General features: G+C 47.6%; 1 protein-coding gene across 1 annotated transcript in view; it reads left to right on the top strand.

The window, feature by feature from the left end:
- The first annotated feature begins 9447 nt into the window (after positions 1-9447).
- The window catches only part of LOC140203623 (tubulin polyglutamylase ttll6-like), a 43593-nt gene continuing 39703 nt past the window's right edge, over positions 9448-13337 (top strand). Inside the window, exons 1-2 of the mRNA XM_072269671.1 lie at positions 9448-9480; positions 11661-11759. Coding sequence (XP_072125772.1) covers positions 9448-9480; positions 11661-11759 — 132 coding nt within the window. The remainder of the gene's footprint in view (positions 9481-11660; positions 11760-13337) is intronic.

The raw sequence follows: 13337 nt of genomic DNA on the forward strand, positions 1-13337 counted from the left end.
TTGAACCTCTTGTGTTTAATCTCTGGTGTGTTTCTGGTTTTTAATTGTGAGGAGAGTTAATTTGCTCCAAAAACAATAATTCGACCTCAGGGATAGAAGAGCTTCAGGAGTCTATTCAGCAGTGGCGGGAATTGAACCCGGGTTGCCAGTACAGTAAAGCGTTGTGTGGACCGCTACGCTACCGGGCCGCCCCGCGGTTCACTTGGAATCCAGCACTGTGTATGGAGTATATGATCGACAGGATTGTGTTAAAAACAAATCCAGTGCACTCCTTGGCTGGCGGGGTGGAGACACGTCTCTACCAAAGGAGGTGTGAAGCGCTCTTTCCCTCCGCCAGCCTGCAGGTCACCCTTGGGCAAGGTGTAGTACCTGCCACCTGCCTAGCCCCCCAATCTGGGTTATGTGAAGCTAAGGGAGCAGGTGGTGGATGGTTGTATGAGCAGCCGGTGCAGATCACAAGTCCAGGTTATGCCACCACTGATGCCAGGCAGACAATCTCTGAAGAGTATTGAAAATGGCTGGGGGTCACACATCTTGTAAAGACACTGGCCAGAAGGCGGCAGTGACAAACCACTTCTGTAGAAAATTTTGCCAAGAACAATCATGGTCATGGAAAGACCCTGATTGCCCACATCACACGAAACGGTGCATAATGGTGACGTCATATGACACGGCACATAATGATGAAGCAGCTTAATTTCCAACTGACAAATGCTGGAAATCCAGAGTAACACAAGCAAAATGGAGCAACTCAGGAGATTAGAGAGCTGGATAAAGAGCCAACATTACGGGCTGACCTCCAAGAGGTCCACAGCCTTGTTGTGGTTTGAAGGCTTGCATGCCTCAATGACCCAGAGAGCTATGCTGGCTGGGGTCGGGGCTTTGTGCTTTGACTCTTGGTAGGATCGCCCATGCCGAACAGGTCAAAGGGTAGAGGTCAAACTAAGAGTGGTCCAGCAGTCCTCCGGATTTGGGGCTTCAGCTCAGAATTGTTACGGAAACAGTAGTGAAGATTCCTTCTACGTCTGAGTGCTGACGATACTCCTGAGTCTCCAGCCGGGGCTTGCATGGCTGACAGTAGTGAAAACGGAGAGAAGCCACGACGTGATGAAGGGAGTCCTGAAGATCGTCAGAGACAGAGGACCTTCATTGCAGAAAGTAAAGTCAGTTTCAGTCCGAGACCCTTCATTAGGACTCACTAATACTTTGTGATTTGTGAAACCGACCATTGTGTGTGGGACATTCTGACTCTGCCCAGCTGAAACTACACAGGGGGAAGGCATCAGATCGGTATCGGCACCTTGTGAAAGATATATCCCTGCCTGTTAAGGCCCAGTTCAGGACAGATCTGTTTCATCACTTAAATCTCTGTTTAGTTGAATATTCAGGGTGCCATGCGTCAACCCTGTAACAGAAAGGGTTCTGCTAGTTGGGACGTGCTACCATTGTAATTATGCGATTCTGTCAATCTGCCTGACTCTATTCAAAATGTTCACATTAAGTAGGTGATTAGTTAATCAATCATGGTGTCAACAAAGTCAAAGTAAAATTTATTATCAAAGTAGGTATGCGTTTCCATCTACAACCCTGAGATTCATTTTCAATAAATCTATGGAATAAAAACCTTAACAGAATCAATGAAAGACCGCGATAACTTGGGGGTCAGCCAGAGTGCAAAAGGCAAGAGCTGTGTAAATCCAGAAAGAAAGAAACAATAAGCAATAAATAAGCAATAAATATCGAGAACATGAGATGAAGAGTCCTTGAAAGTGAGTCCGCAAGTTGTGGGAACATTTCAGTGATGGAGCAAGTGAAGTTGAGTGAAGGTAACCCCTTTGGTTCAAGAGCCTGTATCACCTTCCTGATGGTTGAGGGGTAATAACTGTTCCTGAACCTGGTGATGTGGGTCCTGAGGCTTCTGTACCTCCTTCCTGATGGTTGAGGGGTAATAACTGTTCCTGAACCTGGTGATGTGGGTCCTGAGGCTTCTGTACCTCCTTCCTGATGGTTGAGGGGTAATAACTGTTCCTGAACCTGGTGGTGTGAGTCCTGAGGCTCCTGTACCTCCTTCCTGATGGTTGAGGGGTAATAACTGTTCCTGAACCTGGTGGTGTGAGTCCTGAGGCTCCTGTACCTCCTTCCTGATGGTTGAGGGGTAATAACTGTTCCTGAACCTGGTGGTGTGAGTCATGAGGCTCCTGTACCTCCTTCCTGATGGTTGAGGGGTAATAACTGTTCCTGAACCTGGTGATGTGGGTCCTGAGGCTTCTGTACCTCCTTCCGGTTGGCAGCAATGAGGGAGGGAGTTGGATGATGGATGCTAATTTCCTGTGACAATGTTTCATGTAGATGTGCTTTACCTGTGATGGAGTGGGCAGCATCCACTACTTCTTGTAGGATTTTCCGTTCAAGGGCATTGGTGTTTCCCTACCAGGCTGTGCTGCAGCCTGTCAATATACTCTCCACCACACATCTATAGAAGTTTGTCAAAGTTTTAGAGGTCACGCTGAATCTCCACAGGCTCTCAAGGAAGTAGAGGCGCTGCCGTGCTTTCTACAATGGAATTTACAATAAAAACTCCACGTAAACACAGATTGCCAAACAACCAATGTGCAGAAGAATGCAAGTTGTGTATTAAAGAAAAGCAGGGAACTTGAGTTGTAAACTGTTCTTGAAATGTGAGTTTGCAGTTTGCAGGAAATCTGAAAAATAGTGTCTGGAGAGTAAGAATCTCTCGGATTCACCTGCACCCTACATGAGGACTGAAAAGGGTTTTCGGCTTGAAACATCGACTGTGTATTCAATACCTTAGATGCTGCCTGACCTGCTGTGTTCCTCCGACAGTTTGCATGTGTTGTCTGGGTTTCCAGCTTCTGCAGAGCCTCTCGTGTTTATGAAGACCCTCCTCATTCCTGCATTTGTTGCTTCGGTGTTTCTCCATTCTCCAGTCCCCCACCTTCCTTCCTTCCTCCTGCGACGGCGGCAATCTATTGGTCTCCAGTCTACAATCACATACTGAACTGGCATTATTTCTTTCGCAGTTTGCCGTGCAGCCGCACTCTTTGGGTTGAAAGAGGTCGGCGAAGATGAGCAATGGACATTGCTGTGGTCGGACAATTTCGTGTCACGGGATAAAGCCATGTCACTAAAGCGGTACCAGGTAATTGACCCACGGAAGAGCCAATGAGAAGCTCCCATTCCGCCCCCGCCCCCAGAAACTGCACCATTGTGAAACTCCACTCAGCTTTTAAATTTCATGATGTTGATGCTGTAGTTACAAGGCATTCCTTCCCTCCACTAGCCTGCATGTCAGCCTTGGGCAAGGTGTAGCACCTGGTTAGACCCCCCCCCCCCCACCACTGATCAGGGTCACGTGAAGCCATGGGGGCAGCTGGTGGATGGTCGTATGAGCAGCCAGTGCAGATCAAAAGTCCTGGTGATATAACCACTGACGCCAGGCAAACAATCTCCGAAGAGTATTGACAATGGTTTGGTGGGCGGGGGAGTGGGGATTAACCATAGAACATAGAATAGTACAGCACAGTACAGGCCCTTCGGCCCACAATGTTGTGCCAACCCTTAAACCCTTCCTCCCATGTAACCCCACTACCTTAAATTCCTCCATATACCTGTCTAGCAGTCTCTTAAATTTCACCAGTGTATCTGCCTTCACTACTGATTCAAGCAGTGCATTCCACGCACCAACCACCCTCTGAATAAAAAACCTTCCTCTAATATCCCCCTTGAACTTCACACCCCTTACCTTAAAACCATGTCCTCCTGTACTGAGCAGTGGTGCCCTGGGGAAGAGGCGCTGGCTGTCCACTCTATCTATTCCTCTTAATACTTTGTATACCTCTATCATGTGTCCTGTCATCCTCCTTCTCTCCAAAGCGTAAAGCCCTATCTCCCTTAATCTCTGATTATAATCCATACTCTCTAAACCAGGCCCCATCCTGTTAAATCTCCTCTGTACCCTTTCCAATGCTTCCACATCCTTCCTAAAGTGAGGCGACCAGAACTGGACATGGTACTCCCAAGTGTGGCCTAACCAGTTTTATAGAGCTGCATCATTACCTCGCAACTCTTAAACTCTGTCCCTCGACTTATGAAAGCTAACACCCCATAAGCTTTCTTAACTACCCTATCTACCTGTGAGGCAACTCATATTGTCCCCACCTTCATCAAGTTCCCTCTCATTGGTGAATACCGAAGAGAAGTATTCATTGAGGACCTCGCTCATTTCCACAACCTCCAGGCACATCTTCCCACCTTTATCTCTAATCGGTCTTACCTTCATTCCTGTCATCATTTCGTTCTTCACATAATTGAAGAATGCCTGGGTTTTCCTTTACCCTACTCGCCAAAGCCTTCTCATGCTCCCTTCTTGCTCTCCTCAGCCCCTTCTTAAGCTCCTTTCTTGCTACCCTATATTCCTCAATAGACCCATCTGATCCTTGCTTCCTAGACCATGTATGCTGCCTTCTTCCACCTGACTAGGTTTTCCACCTCACTTGTCACCCATGGTTCCTTCAGCTGATCATTCTTTATCTTCCTCACCTGGACAAATTTATCCCTAACATCCAGCAAGAGATCCCTAAACATCGACCACATGTCCATAATACATTTCCCTGCAAAATCATCATCCCAATTCACACCCGCAAGTTCTAGCCTTATAGCCTCATAATTTGCCCTTCCCCAATTAAAATGTTTCCTGTCCTCTCTGATTCTATCCTTTTCCATGATAATGTCAAAGGCCAGGGAGCGGTGGTCACTGTCCTCCAGATGCTCACCCACTGAGAGATCTGTGACCTGACCTGGTTCGTTACCTCATACTAGATCTAGTATGGCATTCCCCCTAGTCGGCCTGTCAACATATTGTGACAGGAATCCATGCTGGACATACTTAACAAACTCTGCCCCGTCTAAACCATTGGAACTAATCAGGTGCCAATCAATATTAGGGAAGTTAAAGTCACCCATGACAACAACCCTGTTATTTTTGCACATTTCCAAAATCTGCCTCCCAATCTGCTTCTCGGTATTTCTGCTGATACCAGAGTGCCTATAGAATACTCCCAATAGAGTAACTACTCCCTTCCTGTTCCTGACTTCCACCCATACTGACTCAAAAGAGGATCCTGCTACGTTACACACCCTTTCTGTAGCTGTAGTAGTATCGCTGACCAGTACTGCCACCCCTCCTCCCCTTTCCCCCCTCTCTATCCCTTTTAAAGCGCTGAAATCCAGGAATATTGAGAATCCATCCCTACCATCTTGTAAAGACAATACCCAGAAGAAGGCGATGGCAGACCACTTCTGTAGATAACATTTGCTGAGAACAATCACGGTCAGGAGACCATGATTGCCCACGTCATACGACATAATGGCTATGATGTGCCTAAGACTTTTGCACACAGTACTGTATTTGTCATCGTGGAGCAGAGAGCGAGTTTGTAACTCCGGTGGGAACAAAGGATTTTGGGAATGGCGAGGGTGGAGCACCCCAGGAGGCGTGTGGGACAGGTGGCAGAGAAGGAGTGCCGGGGTGGGGGGGTGCAGACACACCCAGCCCTGAGACACCAGGCAAGGTCACTTGATTCCAAAAATTGGTTTATTAATCATTACAGAATGTCTCTCTGGTGCCTCCCCCTCCCTTTCCCTTTTCCCAACCATGATTCATTCCCCTCTCCCTGCCCCACTTCCCACTCAGTCCGCAATAGACACCCGTATCAAAATCAGATTTATCATCACTCACACATGTCATGAAATTAGATTTTTTTTTTGTGGCAGCAGTACATAAAATCACTACAGTACTGTGCACCCTTGATCTTTAGATGTGCTCCTAAGACTTTTGCACAGTACTCTACCTGATTATGATCTTGCATTTTGTCATTTACCTGTGCTGCATTTTCTGGGCAGCTTTTACACTTTATTCTGTACTTTGATTATTTTACCCTGTTCTGCCTCATTGTACTGATCTGTGTGAACAGTAGGCAAGACAAGCTTTTCACTGATTCTTGGTATGTGCATGAAAACTGCAGGAGGTCAGCAGTTTCTGACATACTCAAACTGCCCCGTCTGTCACCGGCAATCATTCCACGGTCAAAGTCACTTAGATCACAAATTCTTCCCCCTCTATTCTGATGTTTGGTCTGAACAATGACTGAACTTCTTGACCATGTCTGCATGTTTTTATGCATTGAGTTTCTGCCATATGGTTGGCTGATGAGATATTTTATATTAAGGAGCAGGAGCACCTAGTAAAATGGTCACTGAACGTGTGCCACGTCATACTGGTATACCGTCTGCATGGATTGATACTTCTTTTCCTCACACAGAAAATGAATTACTTTCTTGGGATGAACGGAATCTGTATGAAGGATTTGCTGGTCATGAACTTAAATCGCATGCTAAGGCAATACCCAGAAGATTACAACATCTTCCCAAAAAGCTGGCGTTTACCATCTGAGTAAGTTTAAAGACCACCTCGAAATGGAGTGGGGCTCTGTTCATGCGTGTGTGTGTTTCAAACTTTCAAAGTACATTTATTATCAAAGAATATGTAAATTATGCAACCCTGAGATCTCCTTGCTTGTCAGCAGTTGCAAAGGAAGAAATCCAAAAGAACCCAATTAAAACTAAAGGCCAACACCTGATGCGCGGAGAAAGGGAAAAAGCACAAATCATGCAAACGGTAGAAGCAGCGACAACGTTGTGAACCAAAATCTGTATGGTCTCTCTGAACCATAAAGTGTGTGTGTGTGTGTGTGTATAAGTTATGAAAAGATTAAAGATTAGCCTTACTTGTCACATGTACAGTACATCGAAACATGCAGTGATATGTGGTCTCAGGCACAGAGCCGAGAGTGCATCGAACCGGCAGAGCCCGGGTCACAAGAGCGAGGAACGACCTGAGATTTGGACGATTTAAGTGCCGGGCCAGATTGAAAAGGTCAGGAGGTGATGAATGGGCTGGTATTCAGCTCACTGCTTGGCAAGGTTTACTGAGCAGTGCGCTGAACTGAGGCCGTGGCCTGCAACGAACAGGCTCCTGGACTGGCTGCAGTGACGACTGGCTTCATGTCAGTGCATTCACTTCTGTCAGCTTCAGTTCTGAAAGTTATTTGCTTACTTTTATTGTTGGCACGATTTAATTTTGTTTCTGCCCATTGGGTGTCTGGCAGTCTTCACTTTTTTAATGGGTTCTTTTATGTTTCATTGTTCTGTGGCTGCCTGTAAGGAGACGATTCTCAGGATTGGATGTCGTATACCTACTTTGATAATAAATGTACTTTGAACTGCGTCAATGACACTTAGCACCACTTTCCCATCTCTATTACATCAAAGATTAAAGTTCAAAGTAAATTTATTATCAAGGTACATATATGATATGACCTTGAAATTTGTTTTCTTGCAAGTAGGATAGAATTTGTGAAAGACTATAAATAACAAAGACTGACAAACAACCAATGCGCAAAAGAAGACGGATTGTGCCAAGTTGCAGAGTTCTTGAAAAAGAGTCCATAGAGTTGTAGAATGAGTTGAGGGTGGAGGTGAGTGAAGGTATCCATGCTGATGGTTTAGGGGTAATTACTGTTCCTGAACCTGATGGTGTGGGACCCCAGTCTGCTTGGACCTCTTTGTCCAATGAGCTGAGAGCATGGGTGTGGATGTTGGATGCTGTTTTCTTGTGGCAGTTAAGTGTACTCAATGGTGGGGAGGATTTTGCCTGGCATGGACTCTCTATAAACTCTTCCATTAATGCACTTTGGTCTGAAGATGAGATACGTTTAAAAAAAAAACCTCAACATATTTCATCTTAGCAATCTTTGTTGAACATACACTCAAGTTGCAAGGGTCCATTAAGTTAACACCTAATGGAAAGAGATATTAAATGACCATTACCAGTCTCTCCTTCCATGTCCCCACCATCGCCCCCTCCCACTCTCCCTGTCACTTCCTCTGTTGCTTCCTCTTCCCACTCATCCCCACTCCCCTCTTCCAATACTCCTCCCACTCCCCTGCCACTCTGCTCTTGCACTCCCCTGCTCCCAATCCCCCATGCATGCCCTCCAACACACACCTCCCAATCCCCTCTTTCACTCCCCCCAACACCCCTCCCACTCCCCTCTCTGAGTCCTCTCTCCCACTCCTCCCTCCACTGCCGCCTCCCCTCCCCTCTCACATCTGTATCATACAGCTCTCCAGTGATGTGGATGCAGCGTATAAGATATAGCTGACCAATCCCCCATCATTGCCCAAAGGCAAAAGTACCCACATGATCCACCTCCAAGTTTGCGGATGACACGAAGCTGGGCGGCAGTGTTAGCTGTGAGGAGGATGCTAAGAGGATGAAGGGTGACTTGGATAGGTTAGGTGAGTGGACAAATTCATGGCAGATGCAATTTAATGTGGATAAATGTGAAGTTATCCACTTTGATGGTTAAAAACAGAAAACAGATTATTATCTGAATGGTGGCCGATTAGGAAAAGGGGAGGTGCAACGAGACCTGGGTGTCATTATACACCAGTCATTGAAAGTGGGCATGCAGGTACAGCAGGCGGTGAAAAAGGCGAATGGTATGCTGGCATTTATAGCAAGAGGATTCGAATACCGGAGCAGGGAGGTACTACTGCAGTTGTACAAGGCCTTGGTGAGACCACACCTGGAGTATTGTGTGCAGTTTTGGTCCCCTAATCTGAGGAAAGACATCCTTGCTATAGAGGGAGTACAAAGAAGGTTCACCAGATTGATTCCTGGGATGGCAGGACTTTCATATGAAGAAAGACTGGATGAACTACGCTTATACTCGTTGGAATTTAGAAGATTGAGGGGGGATCTGATTGAAACGTATAAAATCCTAAAGGGATTGGACAGGCTAGATGCAGGAAGATTGTTCCCAATGTTGGGGAAGTCCAGAACGAGGGGTCACAGTTTGAGGATAAAGGGGAAGCCTTTTAGGACCGAGATTAGGAAAAACTTCTTCACACAGAGTGGTGAATCTGTGGAATTCTCTGCTACAGGAAACAGTTGAGGCCAGTTCATTGGCTATATTTAAGAGGGAGTTAGATATGGCCCTTGTGGCTAAAGGGATCAGGGGGTATGGAGAGAAGGCTGGTACAGGGTTCTGAGGTGGATGATCAGCCATGATCATACTGAATGGTGGTGCAGGCTCGACGGGCCGAATGGCCTACTGCTGCACCTATTTTCTATGTTTCTGTGTTTTCTGTGATGGTTATAATGACTGCATCTCTCACCTGCTTAAAAAAATTATGGTGTCAAAGGCAAGTTCTCATTCAATAGTCAACAAATTAGGAAAAGAGGTGGCGCGGTGGGACTTGTGAGGCAAAGAGATGGTGCGGTGGGACTTGTGAGGCAAAGAGATGGTGTGGTGGGACTTGTTAGGCAAAGGGATGGCGTGGTGGGACTTGTTGGGCAAAGGGATGGCGCGGTGGGACTTGTTAGGAAAAGAGGTGGCAAGGTGGGACTTGTTGGGCAAAGAGGTGGCAAGGTGGGACTTGTTAGGCAAAGGGATGGCGCGGTGGGACTTGTTGGGCAAAGAGATGGCGCGGTGGGACTTGTTGGGCAAAGAGATGGCGTGGTGGGACTTGTTAGGCAAAGGGATGGCACGGTGGGACTTGTTGGGCAAAGAGATGGCGCGGTGGGACTTGTTGGGCAAAGAGATGGCGTGGTGGGACTTGTTAGGCAAAGGGATGGCGCGGTGGGACTTGTTGGGCAAAGAGATGGCATGGTGGGACTAGTGGCCTCCAGTTAAATTGACAGCAACAAAAGAGAGTAAATTTAAAATAAGTCTCTGCAATCAGCAGCAAATATAATTCAGCCATGTCTCCTGACTAAAAGCAGTGAGTGAAGGAGAGCTGAACAAGGTACGGAGGGAATGGATCTTTGATGTAGAAAGGAAAGCTAAGGGTCCAAGTTCTTAACTCCCTGTAAATGACCATGCAGATAGGTAGGGTGGTCAAGAGGGTGTAGAGAAGTCTTTGCCTTCTTGGTTGTACACTCAGTACCCGAGTAAAGACAACATTTCACAGCTGTATAAAGCTTCAGTCAGCCTCCATTTGGAGTATTGTTGCAGTCTGGTCACCCTATTGCAGGAAGGATACGGAGGCTAAGACTGCAGGACCATAAGACACAGGTGCAGAATTAGGCCATTTGGCTCATCGAGTTACACAGGCGTGGGGACACTTGGTTGGATTTTGAGGACGGGTAACTAGACCATAGACAGGGACTTGGCCTCCACAGCTGTCTGTGGCAACAAACTCCGCTGATTCACCACTCTAGCGGTAGCTCGGGAGTTACCAACCTGTTTTATGCCATTGAACCCTACCGTTAACCAAGGGATCCGTCGACCACAGAATGGGAATCTCTACAAGACTAGCTGAGAAATTCTTTCTCGTATCCGTTGAAAATGGACGTCTCTCTATTTTGAGGCTGTGCCCTTTGGTCTGAGACTCACTTGAGAGAGGATGCAGAAAAGGTTGGCCAGGATGCTGCCTGACTGAGAGAGTATAAATCTCCTTTGTCTCTACATTGAGGTTGGACAAGATTGGGATTTTTTTCTTGGGAGTGCAGGAAGCCGATGGAAGTTTATAAACATTGGACAAGATTAGATTAAGAGATTAGATTATGAGGACACTGAGTCCATGTTTATTGTCATTTAGAAATGCATGCATTAAGAAATGATTCAATGTGCCTCCAGCATAATATCACAGAAACACAGGACAGACCAAGACTAAAAGGGACACAAACCACATAATTATAACACATAGCTACAATAGTGCAAAGGAATACCGTAATTTGATAAAGAGCAGACCATGGGCATGGTTTAAAAAAAAGTCTCAAAGTCCCAATAGCCCCAACATCTCACGCAGACAGTAGAAGGGAGAGACTCTCCCTACCATGAGCCTCCAGTGTTGCAAACTTGCCGATGCAGCATCCTGGAAGCACCCGACCACAGCCGACTCTGAGTCCGTCCGAAAACTTTGAGCCTCTGACCAGCCCTCCGACACCGAGCACCATCTCTGCTGAGTGCTTCGACCCCGCCCCGGCCGCCAAGTAACGAGCAATGCCGAGGATTTGGGGCCTACCCCTCCGGAGATTTCAGATCACACAGTAGCAGAGGCAGCGAAACGGGCATTTCAGAAGTTTCACCAGATGTTCCTCCGTGCTCTCACGTCTGCCTCCATCAAATCAGAATTGTGCACGGCGCCCCACTTGACAGATAACAGATATTCATCACCGGAGTGGCCGCAGCGCGCTGTGTCGTGCCATCATCTTCTCCTCTGCAATTGGGTTATTTTATCTGGAGGATGAGGAAAGTTTATAAAGGTTGGACAAGTTTGGGTTATAGACAATGGACAATAGGTGCAGGAGTAGGCTATTCGGCCCTTCGAGCCAGCACCGCCATTCACTGTGATCATGGCTGATCATCCACAATCAGTACCCCATTCCTGCCTTCTCCCCATATCCCTTGACTCCGATATCATTAAGAGCTCTATCTAACTCTTTCTTGAAAGCATCCAGAGAATTGGCCTCCACTGCCTTCTGAGGCAGAGCAGTCCACAGATCCACAACTCTCTGGGTGAAAAAGTTTTTCGTCAACTCCGTTCTAAATGGCCTACCCCTTATCTGCAAGCCAAATCCTGAATATGACTGGCGTGACATCTTTTTGACCCAGGACATCAGAGATACGCAGTCCGGGAAGGACGTGATCTGCCAGATCTACATTCCGAAGGTACTTTACTGCACTCATGACTCTCTGCCTAGAACGTTAACTCTTTATCTGCATTCTGGTTTCCCTCTTGCCCCTTCTCTTCTCCTCCTCCTTCCCTTTCTCCCACAGTCCACTGTCCCCTCCTATCAGATTCCTCCTTCTTCAGCCCCTTGCTTCTTCCACCTATCACCTCCCAGCTTCTTACTTCATCTCCTGCCCCGTCCCCACCCACCTTTCTCCTCACCTGGTCTCACCAATCGAGCTCAGCTCTCCTCAGGTCTACCACCAGCTCCTTAATCTTTTTCACAGTAAGCTGCAGGTAATTCTGCTCACACCATGTGACACAGTTTCCTACTGTAGCCCTGTACTCAGCCTCATCTCCCTTGCTGATGCATCCAACTATGGCAGAGTCATCAGAAAACTTTTGAAGATGACAAGACTCTGTGCAGTAGTTGAAGTCCAAGGTGTAAATGGTGAAGAGAAAGGGAGACAAGACAGTCCTCTGTGGAGCTCCAGTGCTGCTGATCACTCTGTCGGACACACAGTGTTGCAAGCACACGTACTGTGGTCTGCCAGTCAGGTAGGCAAGAATCCATGACACCAGGAAAGCATCCACCTGCATCGCTGTCAGCTCCTCCCCCAGCAGAGCAGGGCGGATGGTGTTGAACGCACTGGAGAAGTCAAAAAGCATGACCCTCACAGTGCTCGCTGGCTTGTCCAGGTGGGCGTAGACATGGTTCAGCAGGTAGACGATGGCATCCTCATCTCCTAGTCGGGGCTGGTAGGCGAACTGGAGGGGATCTAAGTGTGGCCTGACCATAGGCCGGAGCAGCTCCAGAACAAGTCTCTCCAGGGTCTTCATGATGTGGGAGGTCAATGCCACCGGTCTGTAGTCATTGAGGCCGCTGGGGTGCGACGTCTTCAGCACAGGGACGAGGCAGGATGTCTTCCACAGCACAGGAACCCTCCGGAGCCTCAGGCTCAGGTTGAAGACGTGGCGAAGTACTCCATATAGCTGAGGGGCACAGGCTTTGAGCACCCTGGTACTGACACCATCCGGTCCTGCAGCCTTGCTTGGGTTGAGACGTTTCAGCTGTCTTCTCACCTGTGCAGCTGTGAAGCCCACTGTGGTGGTTTCGTGTGGGGAAAGGGTATCGTCATGAGAGCAGGGTGGGCGGCTGTGAGGAGGGGTAGGAGGGGAGAGTGGAATATGTGTTGGTTGCGGGCCGACAACAAGTGACTCATGTGGAGGATGGGCAGGGGCCACAATGTCAAATCTGTTAAAGAACAGGTTAAGTTCATTGGCCCTGTCCACACTGCCTTCAGCTCCTCTGTTGCTAGTTTGCCGGAACCCAGTGATGGTCCTCATCCCACTCCAGACCTCTCTCATGTTGTTCTGCTGGAGCTTCCACTCAAGCTTCCTCCTATACCTGTCTTTAGCCTCCCTGATCCTGGCTTTCAGGTCCCTCTGTATTGCCCTGAGCTCCTCACTATATCCATCTCTAAACACCCTCTTTTTAGCGTTCAGGATGTCCTTAATGTCCTTTGTTACCCGTGGCTTGTTATTTGAATAACGAAGGACAGTTCTTGTCGGAACAT

Source organism: Mobula birostris, chromosome 10 (assembly GCF_030028105.1).
Source record: "Mobula birostris isolate sMobBir1 chromosome 10, sMobBir1.hap1, whole genome shotgun sequence".
Lineage (NCBI taxonomy): Eukaryota > Metazoa > Chordata > Chondrichthyes > Myliobatiformes > Myliobatidae > Mobula > Mobula birostris.